At 41.6% G+C, this 19,132-nt stretch overlaps 1 protein-coding gene across 5 annotated transcripts in view; it reads right to left on the bottom strand.

Moving 5' to 3' along the window:
* The window catches only part of lars2 (leucyl-tRNA synthetase 2, mitochondrial), a 107,747-nt gene that overhangs the window by 66,708 nt on the left and 21,907 nt on the right, over positions 1 to 19,132 (bottom strand). For all 5 annotated transcript variants that reach the window (XM_072283299.1, XM_072283298.1, XM_072283300.1 and 2 more), the window contains 6 exons: positions 18,634 to 18,723; positions 15,092 to 15,235; positions 11,587 to 11,694; positions 11,152 to 11,311; positions 3,930 to 4,034; positions 2,251 to 2,366 (listed from right to left, as the gene is read on the bottom strand). In XM_072283299.1, coding sequence (XP_072139400.1) covers positions 2,251 to 2,366; positions 3,930 to 4,034; positions 11,152 to 11,311; positions 11,587 to 11,694; positions 15,092 to 15,235; positions 18,634 to 18,723 — 723 coding nt within the window. The remainder of the gene's footprint in view (positions 1 to 2,250; positions 2,367 to 3,929; positions 4,035 to 11,151; positions 11,312 to 11,586; positions 11,695 to 15,091; positions 15,236 to 18,633; positions 18,724 to 19,132) is intronic.

The following is a 19,132-nucleotide window of genomic DNA, read 5'->3' as shown; positions in this document are numbered from 1 at the left end:
TTTCCAAGGTGGAAAGTGTTATGTTTTGTAACTCCAAAACATTAAACTAATTTAAAGGAAAACAAGAAAGCCAAAAGATGCGAGTTTTAGTTTGTTCTTTACTTCAAGCAAGGCGCGCATGTATCACCTGATAGCGTCATGACGTATGCAATTGAAGCACTCTGTACATGTAACAATTATTTAAGCAAAAAGAATGCTTGATCATCACCATACTTACAAGATAACTCAACTATTACTGAAATATTAAATACACAACAGAAAGGACTGCAATGTAAACAGAACATGCAGAAATACTCAGCAGGTCAGACCACATGACGGCAAAGTGCTTTGGAGAACCCTGAGGTTAAAAAGGGCAGAATAGAAATGTGCTATTGCATACTTTTGTTGCCTTCTAATTCTCGGGTTACAAAATACATTGACAACCACACTCTTTTGACCAGAGAAGGCATTTCACTTATTGGCATACCACGGACTGGCATCTACCTGCCACCACTCTCTGCCAGTGAGAAACAGCAGCTTCAGGAAAAGTACATACAGGTAGGCATGTACCTGGGGTTTCCACCTAATCCTAATCCTGGAAGCACCACATTGACATAGAACAACATAGAACATTACAGCACAGTATGGGCTCTTCATGCCAACGTTATAACCTACTCCAAGATCAATCTAACCCTTCCCTCCCACATAGCCTTCCATTTTTCTTCTAAGAGTTTCTTAAATGTCTCTAATGTATCTGCTTCTACCACCACCCCTACCAGAGTGTTCTTCACACCCAACACTCTCAGTGTAAAAAACCTACTTCTGACATCCTCCGCTGTACTGTCCTCCAAACACCTTGAAATTATGTCCTTTCCTATTAGCCATTTCCACCCTGGGGAAAAAGCACTGAGTGTCTAGCCTATCAATGCCTTTTATACACCTCTATCAAGTCACTTCTCATCCTTCACTCCAAAGAGAAAAGCTCTAGTATGCTCCACCTTTCATCATAAAAGATGCTCTCTAATCTGGGTAGCATCCTGGTAAATCTCCCCTGCACACTCTGAAGAGTTTCCACTTCAGTGGAAACTTTAGAGAGGATGCTGACGAGATTTACCAGTATTAGATTAGATTAGATTAGATTAGATTCAACTTTATTGTCATTGTGCCGAGTACAGATACAAAGCCAATGAAATGCATTTAGCATCTGACCAGAAATGCAAAGAATAGTGTTATTTACAAAATAATTGCGAATAAAAAAAGTGCTACAGCACACAAATATAAAAGTACTGAGACAGTACAATACGGATGTAATACTGCTTAGCGCTGTGATGAGAGGTTCAGCAGTGTCACAGCCTCAGAGAAGAAGCTCTTCCTGTGCCTGCTGGTGTGGGAGCGGAGGCTCCTGTAGCGCCTACCAGATGGGAGGAGAGTAAAAAGTCCACGGTTAGGGTGAGGTGCATCCTTGATAATGATTTTTCGCCCTGCCCAGGCAGCATTTATGGTAGATGTTCTCAGTGGTGGGCAATTGGGTGCTGATAATCCGCTGGGCAGTTTTCACCCCACGCTGGAGTGCTTTGCGGTCCGATATGGGACAATTGCCATACCACACTGAGATGCAGTTGGTGAGTATGCTCTCAATGGTACAGCAGTAAAAGTCCATCAGTATCCTGGGACAGAGGTGAGCTTTCTTCATGCTCTGCAGGAAATAAATGTTGCCTGGATTATCCTTCCTATAATGAGGTGACCAGAAATGAACATAATATTTCAAGTCTGGTCTAATCAGAATTTTATAAAGTTGCACGTTCACTAGCTTAACAAGTTTAGCGTTCAGTAGCCATAGAATAGCAGAGGATAGGAGTTATCATTCAGCATATCAAGTCTGTGGAGGCTCTCAAAGAGCAAACCAGTTAATATCATTCCACTACCCTTTCACCATATTCTGCCAATATTCTTCTACCACAAACTCATTTGAAGGCCATTAGTAAATGTATACATAATATCTTATCAATTAGTATCTGCAAATGCAAATTGTTTAAATGTATTTCATTAAGTTACTTCTAGATCTTTTACTAATGAGCTTGATCTGTGCTCTCTAGTTGTCGGCTCCTCAACTTCTGAGTAGTCTGCCCAACTTTATCTAAGCCTTTGGGTGAGAAACCTTCACTACACTGGTACACTGATGCAACCTAACCCTTGGAAGCACTCAAGTAAACTTCTTCCATACACAGTCATGAAGACCCAAAGCACAGCCCCAGCTACTACAACACTAACCTCACCAGAGTTCTGTAAACGTTCTGTGCCGTCAGGTGAAGTTTCAAAGACCTCTCGCCATGGCAGACAGAACTTCTGTGCAATTGCTGCATCTTCTGGATTAACACTTGGAATACCTTTATTTAAAAAAAAACAGAAATGTGCAAAAGATTAACTAGAATAGGTAAACACGAGGAAATATGCAGATGCTGGAAATTCAAGCAACACACACAAAATGCTGGTGGAATGCAGCAGGCCAGGCAGCATCTATAGGAAGAGGTACAGTCGACGTTTTGGACCGAGACCCTTCGTCAGGACTAACTGAAAGAAGAGATAGTAAGAGATCTGAAAGTGGGAGGGGGAGGGGGAGATCCGAAATGATAGGAGAAGACAAGAGGAGGAGCGATGAAGCTAAAAGCTGGAAAGTTGATCGGCAAAAGGGATACAAGGCTGGAGAAGAGAGAGGATCATGGGATGGGAGGCCTAGGGAGAAAGACAGAGGGAGGGGAGCACCAGAGGAAGATGGAGAGCAGGCAAGGAGTTATTGTGAGAGGGACAGAGAGAGAAGGGGGGGGGGGGGATAAATAAATAAATAAATAAGGGATGGGGTAAGAAGGGGAGGAGCGGCATTAACAAAAGTCAATGTCATGCCGTCAGGTTGGAGGCTACTCAGATGGAATATAAAGTGTTGTTCCTCCAACCTGAGTGTCTAAAATAGGTTCCTATTGAGAAGCACACTTACTCCCACAATTTTTCCTATCTCTTTCCCTCTGAACCACAACATGTCAGCATTAGTTGAGAGCTGTGTACTTTCATGTCAGAAGTTTGACGTTTCAAACCCTACTCTAGAGACCCAAGTACACCAGTCTCAGCTGAGACACGAACAGAGTACTGATGGTGCACTGTTCTATCATGAGATGCAATCTCATGGGTGAGATGTTAAAATGGGAGTCTGACAACTTGCCAACTGAGCTAAAGATCTGATGGCATTATTTCAACAAGAGTACGGGAGTTCTCATTGGCATCCAGGCCAATATTTATTCCTCAATAAATGTTTCTGCAACAATTATCTGATCAACATCACATTGCTATTTACTAAGCATGAATCATTGTTGTGGTTCCTATAGTACAGTTATAAAGCTATTTGTGGTGACCTGAACAATACTATGGAAAGGTAAATCCCCTTTCTCATTGCAGTTCACTCCGTGTAAAGAAGCACTGTACAGTTACTAGGAAGAGGTCTTATGCTCCTTCCAGATCACCACTGTGCGACATTAACCAATATGGTAACAAAAGATTCCTGTCATTCCACTAACTCCATTCCCGTCACAAGGGAAGTATCTCATTGTACTGATTGCTTAAACATTCTTCAAGTTCTATCATAAAGTGGATTACTATGGATATTAGCAGTGAAAAAACAGGCCACTCATTCTTGTTTTGAAATCCCTCCATGGATCTGCCCCTCCCAAGCCTTCTAATCTCCCCAGCCCTGCCACCAATCAGGATTTAAGCACTCTACCAATCTTGGCCTATGGATGATCTCCAAATATAACTGCTCTGCCACAGGAGATCATACCTTCAGTTGCAAGGCAAAGTACATTTTAAAATAACACAGATCACCTCAGAAATTTACTCATCCACCGGGAGATGAAACAATCTCTCCCTTTCAGGGCAAGTTAAAGCAGAAAAATATGCTTTACCTATGACAGTGTCTAGATGACCTTCAAACTCTTTCTTGGCTGAAATGATAAGAGGAATTTCTTGACCATTTAAAAGATTCACACCAGTTACTGGAGTTTGACAATCTGGAAAACAATTAGTAATGAATCAAGGTTAGGCTCTTAAAGCATTAATTTATTTTCAAAAACACAAGATATTCTGCAGATGCTGGAAATCCAGAGCAACATACACAAAATGCTGGAGGAACTCAGCGGGTCAGTCAACATCCTTGAAAATGGACAAACAGTTGATGTTTCAGGCCAAGACTCTTCATCAGGACTGCAAAGGAATGTGGTAGAAGCCAAAAGAAGATGAGGAGAGGAGAAGAAGTACAAGCAAGAAGGTGACAGGTAAAGCCAGGCGGATGGCAGAGGGGGATGAAATAAGAAGCTGGGAAGTGATTGGTGGAAAAGGTAAAGGGCTGGAGAAGGAGGAATCTGATAGGACAGGAGACTGGACCATGGGAGAAAGGGAAAGAGAAGAGACACCAGAAGGAGGTGAGAGGCAAGTAAGGAGAAGAGGGGAACCAGAGTGGGGAATACAGAAAGGGTGGGGGATAAATTACTGTAAGTTGGAGAAATCGATGTTCATGCCATCAGGTTGGAGGCTACACAGACGAAATATAGGATGTTACTCCTCCAATCCTGAGAGTGGCCTTATCGTGGCAGAAGAGGAGGCAATGGAATGAAATGTTGGAATAGAAATGGGGATTAGAATTAAAATAGTTGGCCACTGGGAAAATCCTGCCTTTATGACGATGGAACAAAGGTGCAAGACAAATTGGTCCCCCAATCTACTTCGGGTCTCACCAATATAAAAGAGGCCCACGTCAAGAGCACCAGATACAGTAGACGACCCCAACAGGTTCATAGGTGAAGTCACTGGGAAGACTGTTTGGGGCCCTGAATGGAGGTGAGGGAGGAACAGGCAGGTATAGCACTTCTTCCACTTACAAGGGATAGGTGCCAGGAGGGAGATTAGTGAGGAGAGACAAATCGACAAAAGAATCACGGAAGGAGCAATCCTTGTGGAAAGTGGAGAGTGGGGGAGAAGTAATGATGTGTTCAGTGGTAGAGACCCAATGAAGATGGCGGAAGCTGTGGAGAATGATGTGCTGGATAGAGGTTCATGGGGGGGGGCAGTGTAGGCAAGGACAAGAAGACCTCTATCCCTTTTAAGGCAGCATGAGGATGGACTGAGAGTGGATGTCCAGGAAATGGAGAAGCAACACTCACAACACGCTGGAGGAACTCAGCAAGTCAGGCAGCATCCGTTGAAATGATGAGTCAATGTTTTGGGCCAGAACCCTTCGTCAGGACTGAAGAGGGAAGGAGAAGGACTGAATGGAGAAGATGCGGGTGAAGGCAGGATTAATGGTGGACGAAGGGAAACACCACTCTTTGAAGAAGCAGGACATCTCTGACCTCTGATGTCCTGGAAAGTCTCATTCTGGGAACAGATGTGGCAAAAACAAAGGAATTGGGAAAAGGAAATAGCATTTTTACAGGAGACAGGGTGGAAAGAGGTACAGTCAAGATAGCTGTGGGAATCAGCAGATTTATAAGAGATATTGGTAGAGAGTTTGCCTCTAGAGATGGAGACAGAGAGATTGTGAAAGAGGAGAGTGGTGTCAGAAATGGACCAAGGGAGCTTAAGAGCAGAGTGAAAGTTGAGGCAAAGTTGACGAATTCAGCATGGGTGTATGAGGCAGCACCAATGCAGTTAGCAGTGTCGCACAGAAAGAGTTGGGGAGCATTACCAGGGAAGTGAAAAAGGACCTAGTGCTTTCCCAGCGTATATGACGAATAAACTCTTCTCAGGCCTCCAGCCGGGTACAGGTTTCGATTTAACCAATGGATTTTTTTGCTTTTTTTTCCCCAAAACTACTTTATTCAGAAATATTACAAAATAAAGTTATTTACATAAAAAACATTCGTTGACTCTGAGTCCTTATTCAATAAATAGTTATTTACAATAAAATTATGCTTTGACATTCAGTCCATATTCAAATGAAAGATGTTTATAATAAATCGTTTGTTGACTCTCAAACCTTAGTCAAGAATTAAGACTTATTTACAATAAAATTATTAACAATAAAAAGACCGGCGTTGGCTCTAATTCCTTTTCCAAAGTTCTTTAATGGTCTACACAATTCCAGCCACTGCTGGGGCACCATGTTGATTCATCTATCCACACCGCTGATGAGGGGTATTCTCCTCCCCACCCGACCCCTCCCACTCCCATGGGTGATGAACCTTAAACTGTGGTCCTTCCCCACTGGGCCTTCGTGGTGGCCGCACCAAGCTTGAGTGCATCCCTCAGCACGTACTCCTGCAGGTGAGAATGAGCCAGTCGGCAGCATTCAGTCACGGACATCTCCATGTGCTGGTAGACCACCAAGTTTCGGGCAGACCAAACGGCGTCTTTCACCAAATTGATGATCTGCCAGCAACATCGGATATTTGTCTCCGTGTGTGTCCCCGGGAACAGCCCGTAGATCACGGAGTCCTCGGTAATGCAGCTGCTGGGTATGAACCTTAACACCGTCCCTTCCATCCTCCTCCACACCTTCTTTGTGAACCCACAGTGTGCAAAGAGGTGAGCCACCGACTCCACCCCATTACAGTCCTCCCACAGGCAACGGGGTGTGGAGGCGACGTTCCGGGCGTACAGGAGGGATCTGACTGGGAGGGTCCCTCTCACCGCCAGCCAGGCGAGGTCTTTGTGCCTGTTGGTGAGGTCTGGCGATGATGCAATTTGCCAGATATACTGGACGGTCTGCTCGGGGAACCACCCCACTGAGTCCATCTCATCCTTCTCCTGCAGTGCCTGCAGGACATTACGTGCTGACCACTGTCTAATTGCCTTGTAGTCAAAGGCGTTGGCCTGGAAGAACTTTTCTACGAAGGACAGGTATAGCGGCAACGACCAGTTGACAGGGGTTTCAATGTTTTGATGACAAACGACAATCAAATTCCAGGGCCAACAGCTTTTGGGACCACCCGGAAAAGGAAGCCATTGAAATAAAACAGGAGTAAAAGAATTTTAACAAAGACGAAGGTCTTGCTCTAAGTAAGAACTAGAGTTTGATTATAAACAAGGTGGGACAGCAGAAACCTGATTGGATGAGGACCAACCAATCAGGAGGGACAAATGACGGGGTAACAATACCACCAGACTAGACATGCCCAGGCATCCTCCCTGATGAAGATGGCAGAGTTTGTCATCAAAACATCCATTAAAATCAATACCTGTAGCAGGCTGGAAGCCCAAGGAGGGTTTGTTATTCATTACCAGGGAAAGTTTGGAACATGGGCTGTTACACGTAGTCATCAATAAGGCAGGCATAACTGGTGCCCACATCTATACTTTGAGATCGGAGAAAGTGGGAGGAGCTGAAAGTGAAATTATTAAGTGTGGGGGCAAGTTTTGCCAGATGAGGGAGGGTGGTGGTGGAAGGTAACTGGTCAGGCCTGCTGTCATTGAAAGAATTAAAATTTCTTTTTAATACATATGCAACTGTTTTTCTGAGTGGAGCTCATCACACACAATCAATAAGTTCTGACTGTCAGTATAAACTTTAACCTTGAATTTCTGGGCAAAGCAATATACTGTTAACTGTTATAACGTTCCTGATTATACTGTAGTGTAATTCCCCCCAAATTTAATTTCATTGGCTTTATCAGGAAAATGGAAGCCAATCCACAACTGGTTATCATCAACAAGTATACATAATTAAAATGGAATTTGACCCATTTAGTCACATTAAGGCAGTAGCCCAAATTACACGAATAACAGATCTTTTGTACTTTATAGACAAAGTGGCTAGCCACCAAAACAGAAAGTATCTTGTAATGAGATGCAAAAAACACCAGAAAGTTCTTGCTGTGCAATTCAGATGCAAAGCTCATAGTTTGTTAATGTATGGCAAAACACAATTTAGTGGATCACACCATGAGAAAGATTACTGAAAATATTTATAGGCAAATTTCACTTTGCTAACAAGTAAATACTCTGACAGTTTGATTTCGTGGTAATTCACAGAAGAGAAACTTTAAAAGGTACCAGAAAAACAGCTTTCCAGATTGTTATTTTTTTTCTGCTTGAATCATTTTGCTGGGACTGGAAAATTAAGCAGCCCAGCTGGTTATGGGAAGCCATACTACAACACTTCCTTCTGATCACACAGAAGTATTTTCCTATCATAGGCACTTCCTGATGAAGACATCTTGTGAAAAGATCTCCTTTAGTTCAATATTTGGAAGGGAAAAATATAATTTGTAGACATTAAATGACATTACAAGGAAACAGATACAATAGGAATTTCCTGCTCAAACAACATATTTCACAAACATGAGCTTGTTTTTAATTCTGAAGGATATGGCATTGGGTTTCTTGATTTAGCAGCAGTACTGGTCTATGCTCAGGCGAAATCTGACTCAATGCAAAACAACTTCTCACCTACAAATAAAATAGCAGTCAAGGGTCAGTTGCTGGCATTCTATATCAGTTAGAACCCATTAAGCTCCAGACAGGTGGGAGGAGAGGCAAAAGCATTCCGAGTAGTCAGCACTGAGGGTGTGTTACAGTCAAACATACATGAACTAAGCTGAGGTGCTTTTAGTTGGCTGCAAAAGATTGCAAAGGGTAAAGATGATAGCACCAGTGTCCTGGATAACTTAGGGCAGCGGTCCCCAACCACCGGGCCGCGGACCGGTACCGGGCCACAGAGCCTGTGCTACCGGGCCGTGAGGAAACGATACGAGTCAGCTGCACCTTTCCTCATTCCCTGTCACACACTGTTGAGCTTGGACATAGGGTTGCCAACTGTCCCGTATTTCCCCCGCTGAGGTAGAGCGTTCCTATGAAACCTTTTGTGCCAAAATGGTGTAAAACGAAGAAGGAATTACCATTAATTTATATGGGAAAAATTTTTGAGCGTTCCCAGATCCAAAAAATAACCTAACAAATCATACCAAATAACAAATAAAACCGAAAATAAATAACACTGACATATCGTAAAAGCAGGAATTATATGATAAATACACAGCCTATATAAAGTAGAAATAATGTATGTACAGTGTATTCGGGAAGATGAAGGCAAAACCGATTTGTGGGGGAAAGAAATTGGCACGTACCGTGCATGCGCACACAGGTGCCCGCGCAAAGCTTCACGGTCATGGTAATCTTTCCTGGGGTAAAGTGTCCCGGGATTTGACTGCTACTTTTGTCCCTTATTTGGGAGTGAGAAAGTTGGCAACCGTAACTGTAAGAGACATGTTGAGGTGAGTTTAACCCTACTTGAACACTCCCCCTCCAGTCGGCCGGTCCGCAAGAATATTGTTAATATTAAACCGGTCCGTGGTGCAAAAAAGGTTGGGGACCCCTGACTTAGGGCTTTACCTCTGTACTTGAGTCAGGTTTGCAATGTCAAGAATTAAACAGTGTGATATTGCATTTGTTGGCTCATGCAAAACAGGCATGCTTGATCAGAGACCATGGGCAATATTTGAAAACTAATTCTATAGAAACACTTAGAGTTTTACTCCTTCCTCTCTCTGCCAATTATCCAAGTTATTTCTGAAAACATCAACTCATTCTCAGGTACAGTTTTAGAGGCTCCTTCAGCATCGACTGGCTATTGGAGACTAAGCATCCTTTGGCTGGTAACTTACCTCCTAACATCCCAAAGCAATTCCAGTAACGGTAAGGCACAAGTCAGGAGCATGATGTCTGAAAGAGTGCAGCTCTAACGGATGCCCTATTACTACCATCAGAGAGGAGGAACAGGAGCCTGAAGACACACACTCAATGCTTTAAGAACAGCTTCTTCCCCTCTACCATCAGACTTCTGAATGGTCCATGAACCCATGCACACTACCTCAGCATTCTGCACGCTATGTATTTACTTATTTTTAAAATATATATTCTTATTGCAATTTATAGTAAATCTATGTGTTGAACTATACTGCAGCCACAAAACAATAAACTTCACAACATATGTCAGCGATAATAAAACAATTTCTGATCTCAGTGAGCTTAACATGACCTGTGCCAAAGAAGTTTATATGGGACATAAATGGGTGGAACAAACCTAGTAGTTCCAGTTTAAGATGGTGCTAGAAAAGATGTGCAACAGCTTTCTCTTTCTCTGTGGGCACTGGCGGTGGGGGGGGGGTGGGGGGTGCTGGTCTTATTTTTTTAAATGGGTTCCTTCGGGTTCCTTGCTTTACGACTGCCTGTAAGCAAACAAATCTCAAGGTTGTATAATTTATCCATTATTTGATAATAAATGAAACTTTGAAATATTTATAATAGAATGAAATAATGGAGCCATTAAATGGGCAGTTGATACAGTATGTTGATAATGTTATGTTAATTATATTAATTTAATAACCACATTAATTTTCACCCCATTAGATATTCCCTTTGTTCCACATGTTGTTCTCCCTCCTCTCTTATTCTGCTACCTAGACTAGCTTGTTCTGTTCCTTTTGAAAGATGCTGCATGCATTCCTGAGATTTTCGAGGTTTTTTTTGCTTTTATTTCAGATTTCCAAACTGTGCAGTCTTGCTTTTATTTTTAAGGGAAATAAATGCTGGCCTTGTCAATGATGCTAAGACGCTAGAGAAAATATCATTAGCAATCACCATCACCCAGGAGATGACCTCTTCTCATTGCTACCATCAGGGAGGAGGTCCAGGAGCCTGAAGACCCACACTGAACCTTTCAGGAGCAGCTTCTTCCCCTCCACCATCAGATTTCTGAATGGACACTGAACTCATGAACACTACCTCACTACTGTTTTCACTTTTTGCACAACTAATTTTATTTTTAAAATATATACATTTACTGTAATTTACTTTTTTACTATTATGTATTGGAATGTACTGCTGCACATAACTACAAATTTCATGATCTATGCTGGTGATACTAGACCTGATTCTCATTCAAAATAATAAATGAAGTGATTCCTTGACCTTGGCAAAGTAACAATCGCTCTGTGAGGATGAACCAGGGAAATAGTTTCATACCAAAGTGTCTTTCAGTTCTCAAAAGTCCACAATCCCTTTCCAGCTCATTTCGTCTTCTCCAATTTTAAGCAGCTCAGGGGTTCCCAAGCCTGATTGTGGAGTCCTCTTTCAGGGATAATAAATAGTCTTTACAGTTCCGTTAACATAGGAGATTCTACCAAACCTTACCTGAGTCAGATACGAATTCCTCTGAAAGCAAATGTCTCAACATATTGCTGCTATGTAGCAATCTATGACTTGGCAGGATAGAGAGGTGTGACGCTCCATAAATAGCATCTGGCAAGAAGGCATATGCCGCAAGCTTTTCACCAATGTATTTTCCACCCATCTATTTAAAAAAAGATTCACACTTTTTGAATCATACAGAAATTGGAAACTTCAGGCAGCTGACTGTATTTAAAATGTCTATATTTCTATATTCAATCCTTCTTCAACACCATAAAATTTAACTGTTTAAGTTAGTTAACATGTATGAAACAGTAAACCCAAGTTTCAACATATGTATTTCCAGTTATGACTTTTCATCCTTTCTGGTGAAAGAATGAAAAGCTTCGGACCTGGCAAACAAGAAAATAGAGGAACTCAGCTCAAAGTTGTTTATACCTTTAACTCAAAGTCAAAGTAGCATCCAGTGCAAGCACCAATCCAGTTTGCTTGCATTTCTTTGACACCATACCAGTCAGGAAGGTCTTCTAGGGCATCCAGCAAAGACTGCAAAACATAAAAGTAATGAATTAAAAGTTAGTAAAATATTGAATCACACACATTAACCTTCAGACTATCCCTAGCAGTGCACTACCTCATGATCCTGGCCAAACTAACATTTTTGTTCAATGAATAAATTATTCTGCTGACACGAGACATATTCAAAGAATGAATCGAAGATACAGATTTTATAAAAGGAATGAAAAGGCGGAGATGCTGAAGAGGTTAGACCAAATAATGCAGATACTTGCTGTACTTTAAACTGAAGAAAGTCGTGTGAACAAAAGTGAAAACATAGTTATACTGGAAGGAGCTTAAAGTTCTTCAAAGATTATTGGGCTGAAGTGGGTCATGTAGATAGGAAAAGCTTACACCATGGATAGAATTGAACCACTACTCAGTGAGGAGATGGTGTGGCTGAGTAAACTCAGAGGTTATAATGAATGAGACTTAATGAGAGTTAAGGCACTAGCTGCAGAGTTTTCATTGACATTGTTTACACGAGTTATCATGGGGAAAGAAAATTAAATGTATTTGGTGGTGATAGACAAGTCAGGATATAGCAAAAACATGGATGAGCATTTCAGCGGATGAGTTGAGATGAAGTGATGCCATGTAATGTCAATTAGATAGAAATCCATGGTCTGAGCAATGATGCAGATACAAGGTGTACATCTCTTCTTGGAGTCAAATGTGAAACTTAGGCAGTGAGCAGATTGCTTCAGTTTTAAATAGATATTAGAGAAAGGATGCAGTCAATAAGAAGGGAACAGAGTTTATAATGGGACTGTAGGTAATGGTTTTGGTTACTTTATATTTCAGTTCATTCAGAAATAGAAGTCAGATGTACAGAATTACAACACAAATATGCTGTAGATGTCAGCAGGGGTAGATTGAGGTAGAGATGTTGTCAGGTTGTGGGCAACATCAGAATGACAAACAGAATCTGCATGATCCACCTATTTTTTGTATTGGTGTAGATAGGTTTGCTACGTCTCTTTCCTATTTTTTGCTTTTGTTTCAAGACTCTAGTTTTCGCTGATTGTTGCTCTTTGAGTAAACATAATCTTCCCAACTGCCATCAATCTTTCTGCTTCTTCTGCTGCAAGCTATATGTCCACCATTTTAAATTTATGTTCAAATTAAGAAGAATCCAGAAAGAGTGAAGTCAAAGCAACATGCACAAAATGCTGGAGGAACTCAACGGGCCAGGCTGCATATATAGAAAAGAGTATAGTCAACGTTTCAGGCCAAGACCCTTCATCAGGACTGGAGAAAAAAATGATGAGGAGTCAGAGTTAGAAGGCGGAGGGAGGGAGGGAGGGGAGGAAGAAACATGAGGTGATAGAAGAAACCGGAGAGGGATGAAGTTGATCGGTAAAAGAGATAACAGGCTAGAGAAGAGGGAATCTGACAGAAGACAGAAGACCATGGAAGAAAGGGAAGAGAGAGGAGCACCAGAGGGAGGTGATGGGCAGGTAAGGAGATAAGGTGAGAGAGGGAAACAGAATTAGGGAATGGGGAGGGATGGCCATTACTTGAACTTCTAGAAATCGACGCTCATGCCATAAAGCTGGAGGCTGCCCAGAAAGAATACAAGGTGTTGCTCCTCCACCTGAGTGTGGCCTCATCCTGGTAGTAGAGGAGGCCAGCAACACTCACAACACGCTGGAGGAACTCAGCAGGTTGGGCAGCATCCGTGGAAACAATGAGTCGACGTTTCAGGCCGGAATCCTTTGTCAGGACTGTAGAGGGAAGGAGCAGAGGCCCTATAAAGAAGGTGGGGGGAGGGTGGGAAGGAGAAGGCTGGTAGGTTCCAGGTGAAAAACCAGTAAGGGGAAAAACAAAGGGGTGGGGGAGGGGAAGCAGGAAGGTGATAGGCAGGAAAGGTGAAGAAGGAATAGGGGAAAGCACAATGGGTAGTAGAAGGAGGTGGAACCATGAGGGAGGTGATAGACAGCTGGGGGAGGGGGCAGAGTGAAATAGGGATAGAGGAAGGGAGGGGGCGGGAATTACCGTAAGTTGGAGAATTCTACGTTCATACCAAGGGGCTGGAGACTACCTAGACAGTATATGAGGTGTTGCTCCTCCAGCCTGAGTTTAGCCATAGACTGACATGTCAAAATGGGAAAGGGAAGCAGAATTGAAATGGGTGGCCACCGGGAGATACCACTTTTTGTGTCAGACAGAGCGAAGGTGCTTGGCAATGCAGTCTTTCAATCTATGTCAGGTCTCATTGATATACAGGAGACCACACCGGGAGAACCGGATACAGTAAATGACCCCAAAAGACTTGCAGGTGAAGTATTATCTCACCTGGAAAGGCTGTTTGGGGCCCTAAATGGTAGTAAGGGAGGAGATGTAGGAGCAGGTGTGGCACTTGTTTTGCTTGCAAGGACAAGTACCAGGAGATTAATGGGGTGGTAGGTGAGGACAAGAGGAACCCTTGGTGTGGCAGTAGGAGGATGGGATAAGGGCAGGTGTACATGAATTGGAAGAGATATGGGTGAGGGCAGCATTGGTGGTGGAGTCATGAAATGGAAGAGATGCGGATGAAGTTAATCAATCTTGATTTGTTCTAAATTCATTAAGATCAATGTCACTAGAGAGAGAGAAAAAAGTTTGCACTTATGCAGGTCTTTCAAAGCCTCCAAATAAGCCTTTCCAACAAAATTTCTACTTTTTTTTATTAAATGGAGCCACTGCAGCAATTAGATTCCAAAGACAGTAATCTAAACAAAACCAGAAGTTATTTTTCAGGTTTTTGACAAATACTGAGGAAAAAGAGCAATGTGGAGTTTATATAATTCAACATCATTATGTGCCCTGTCCATGACGTAGGCGATCATGGTCTTTGACCATGATTGCTCTTGGCAAATTTTTCTACAGAAGTGGTTTGCCATTGCCTTCTTCTGGGTAGTGTCTGAGAGGGTACAGAAACTAGAATTTAACATCAACAGTGAATTACACCCTCTGGACTGAAATGAGATGAGTCAAGATTTTGTAACTTTCGGAAGTGAGAGTATTATAACTAACACCAGACAATATAACAACCAAATATCCTAAACCAGGGGTCCCACCTTTTTTATGCCATGGACCAATACCATTAAGTTTGGGAACCCGTGCCCTACACAGACAAGTTATATACTTAATGAACACTTTATATCTACTTTACCTCTTTTCTATGATCGAGATTATCATTCATATCATTTAAAACAAATTGAACTGGTATAACTTCCTAGATTTAATGATCCAATGACAATTATCTTGCTCAAACCAAAAGAAGGATTTCTGTGATCATTCAGAAAACAGCTATTAATTTAGGTAAAAGGCAGCTGTGCTATTTATTTCAGGAGAGAGAAGACGTTGCATGCCCAGCTCTTTGCCTCTGTGACATGCACACCTTAGCATAGTGTGTTGTCCTTATGAACCACTGTTTGAGGTACTTCTGCTCAACTTTTGCCCCAGAGCGCCAGGAGTAGCCATTTTCATCCACCTGCTCATCTGCCAACACTGTCTGATCCACTGGGTCCCAGTTGACGTGTCCCTGAAAAGTAATGGAAATTGCTTTACAACACAACAAAACAGAATTCATAGCTTCACGGATTTATCCGGATGCAATTAATTCAGTTCACCGACTACAAACTTGTGCCAATGGCAAGCTATCTTGCTAAGTAAAACAGTAGTGTTGCTTCAGAGGGAAAAACAAAGCAGAAGGGATGGGAGAAACAAGGCATTAGATCAAACTGGGATTCTACCAAATATTAGCTTATATAGCACAGAATGACATGTCCTGAATTTGCTCAGAACAACTTGTTCAGCAAAGGCTCTGGAGTAACTATGATAGGAACACACCACAAATAGACCAGATCAATAAGTAAACATTCCTGTTTTAACAATCATTAAACTTGTGGTTCTTCCTATCACAAACAAGAGAAAATCTGCAGATGCTGGAAATCCAAGCAACACACACAAAGTGATGGAGGAACTCAGCAGGCTGGGCAGCATCAATGGAAAAGATTACACAGTCAATTTGGGCTGGGACCCTTCATCAGGGCTTCATATAGCTCCTTCCTGTAATAGTGGTGCTGACCAACAGCTTCTACATGTCAATAGTTTTTTGGCAACAACATCCTTTGCAGTTCAATGTGGTTGTGTTTTGGCAGAAAGGAGTTTAAAGGGAGAAAATGTCACACCATTTAAATAAAAACCTGGATTAGTCCTTGATGTACAAGGTCTAATTAAAAGGCTAAGGAGTGAAACCTGAGAAGTGGGACATGCTTTTTTTTTAGTCAGCATGATCAAGAATGATCACATACCCACCACCCTCCTTAGTGCCATAAATTACTTGAAATTCAAAATCATTCTTAACTGTGTAATGAGAAGAAGAATTGCCTTTCAACTCACAAGACAGCATAGGCCATCAACCTTTTTGTTGTTGATGTTTCTGTAGCAGGCAATTTCTTTTTTATGAGGTCGAGTTGCTAGCTCAACGCTCAACTCAGCACGGATGGAAAGCATGTAAGGGAGCCGGCTGGATTCGAACTCGGGACCTTTTGCCCACAGTACAGCGCTGATGCCACTAAGCCATCAGCCGGCACTAATGCATACGATTGAATTTAAGAATACATTGGATTAAACCGAATATACTGTACTTAACCACCAAGATTTGGATATTTTAATTTAAACCACTTAAGCACCACCATCATCACTTATAACCACAACAGCATATGATATGGCATAATTAGGCCATTTGGCCCATCTGCTCTGCCATTCAATTATGGGTAATTTATTTTCCCTCTCAATCCTATTCTCTTGTCTTCACTCTGTAACTTTTGGTGTCTTTACTAGTTAAGAGCCTTCGCTTTAAGTATACCCAATGACTTGGCCTCCACAATTGTTTGTGGCAATAAATTCGAAAGATTCACCATTTTCTGGCTGAAGAAATTCCTACTCATCTCTGTTCTAAAGTTCAAAGTTTGAAGTATATTTATTATCAAAGTATGTATACCATATACAACCTTGAGATTCATCTTCTTGCAGACCCCCACAAAACAAACACACACAATAGTATCCATGAAAACCTCACATCCAATGTGCGAGAAAAGAACAAATCGTGCAAACAACAGAAAGGATGAGCTTCTATTGAGGTTGTGCCCTTTCGTCCGCGAGACTCCCAACTATTGGAAACATCTTCTCTAAGTCCACTCTACAGCTCATATGTTAACCCTTTCATTCACGATCATTCTCATACACCTCCTTTGCACGCTCTCCAAAGCCAGCACCATCATTCTTACATTGCAGCCAAAACTGCTTACAATAGTCCAAATGTGGCCTGACCAATGCCTTATAAAACCTCAAGATTACATCTTGCTTTTATAAGATCATAAGGTCATCAGGTATAGGAGCTGAATTAGGCCATTTGGCCCATTGAGTCTACTCTACCATTACATCATGGCTGATCCATTTTTCCCTCTCAGCCCCAATCTCCTGCCTTCTCCCCATATCCCTTCATATCTTGATTAATTTGCAAAATTGACTAAATAACATGGCTTGTCTAAATAACATTGACTGAGGTTAATAAATTTCACATCACATGCCAGTGATAATAAACATAATTCTGATCCTGATTAATCAAGAACGTATCAACCTCTGTCTTAAAAATACTGAATGACTTGACATCCACAGCTGCCTATTGCAATGAATTCCACAGATTCACCACTCTCTGGCTAAAGAAATTTCTCCTCATCTCTGTTCTAAAAGGACACCCCTCTATTCTGAGGATGTGTCCTCCGGTCTTAAACTCCCCCACCATAGGGAACATCCTCTCCACATCCACTCTACTGAGGCCTTTCAATATTCAATAGTCTATATTCTACATATTCTAGTCCTCTCAAAATAAATGCTAACATTGCATTTGCCTTCCTTACCTCCGACTCAACCTGCAAGTTAACCTTCAGGGAACCCTAACTTTCAAATGAAATTCTCAATTTCCTCACTTTGATGTGTCTGTGTCTAACTGGCAACATCACGACTCATTAATACAGATATTTCCAAACACTGAGACTCAGTAAGATCTGAACTAGCAACCAATAGGAATAGCACAAATAAACCCTAAGATAGATAATACCATCACAATGAGTCACAGACCATCCATCTGTTCTGCAATAAATAAGATGTGTTGAATGATTTCAAAGCTACAAATTGCATGAGTAATGTTTTTGAAATATTTGCCTCACTCTATTGGAATAAGAACTAAGAGAAAAAGTTAATGAATATTCTGTCTGAAGATTTTGATACAAAACCACATGATATAATCTCACCATGTTATCTAAAGAATTATTAATTCAGTAAATCAGGAATAAAAAGTAAAACAATAATGATTTACCATATAACAGTTGTTAACATCCATTCAGGTTTAGACATAAAATCTGAGAGCCATAGAATACTACAGCATAGAAACAGGCCTTTCAACCCAACTAGTCCATGCCAAACTACTAATCTACCTCATCCCATCGACCTGCACCCAGACCACAGCCCTCCATATTCCGCGCCCATCCATGTACCTATCCACATTCCTCTTAAGTGTTGAAATCAAACAGGCACCACCACTTCCGCTGGCAGTTCACTGGAAGCTCCCTCTCATGTTACCCTTAAACATTTCACCTTTCACCCATGACCTCTAGTTCTAGTCTCACACAACCTCAGTGGAAAAAGCCTGCATGCATTTACCCTACTTATAGCCCTCGTAATTTTGCATATCTTGTGTCTTCTTGAGAAGGAAAAATGCAGTATTTCTCAGTCCTGTCTGTGGTTGACTATTAATAGCATACAAAGAACATCAAGTTATCTAATGCATGAACATTTAGGAATGCAACAAATGTGGGCCTTATAATTCAAGCTCATATTTCATTGCCGAATAAATAAAATCTGACCGCAACTCACTTCCTTTTGATAAGCCATGCCAGCCACAAACAGCTTGAGGAAGAGGAATTGTGTCCACTTGTAATAATCAGATTGACTGGTGGTCACTTCCTAAAAAAGAACAGATCAAAACATAGGAAAACAAAATTACAACCTATTTTAAATGACCACGTATGCACTTGACAATCACAATAAGATAATCTTCCAACAAAATAAAGAATATTCAGCCCACTGTACCCCTGCTAGCTTTTTGTACAGCTCTGTATGAGATGTGGTAAGTCAGAGGGTTACAGGCTGAATATCAATTCCAGTGACTAGCATAAAAATCCAGGCTGGCACTCTGTCACAGTATTGAGGAAGTGTTACATTATCTTTTGGCTGAGATGTCAAACCGACACTTCTTCAAATCTCTCAGGAAAACACAAAGCATCACATAGCACAATTACAAAGAAGAACAGAGAAACGTTGGTGTCCTGGGATATATTTACCCCTCAATCAGCAATATAACAGGAAAACTACC

The sequence above is a fragment of the Mobula birostris genome, chromosome 19, assembly GCF_030028105.1.
Source record: "Mobula birostris isolate sMobBir1 chromosome 19, sMobBir1.hap1, whole genome shotgun sequence".
NCBI lineage: Eukaryota > Metazoa > Chordata > Chondrichthyes > Myliobatiformes > Myliobatidae > Mobula > Mobula birostris.
The sequence above is the reverse complement of the archived record's forward strand: the minus strand, read 5'-3'. Positions and strand labels throughout refer to the sequence as shown.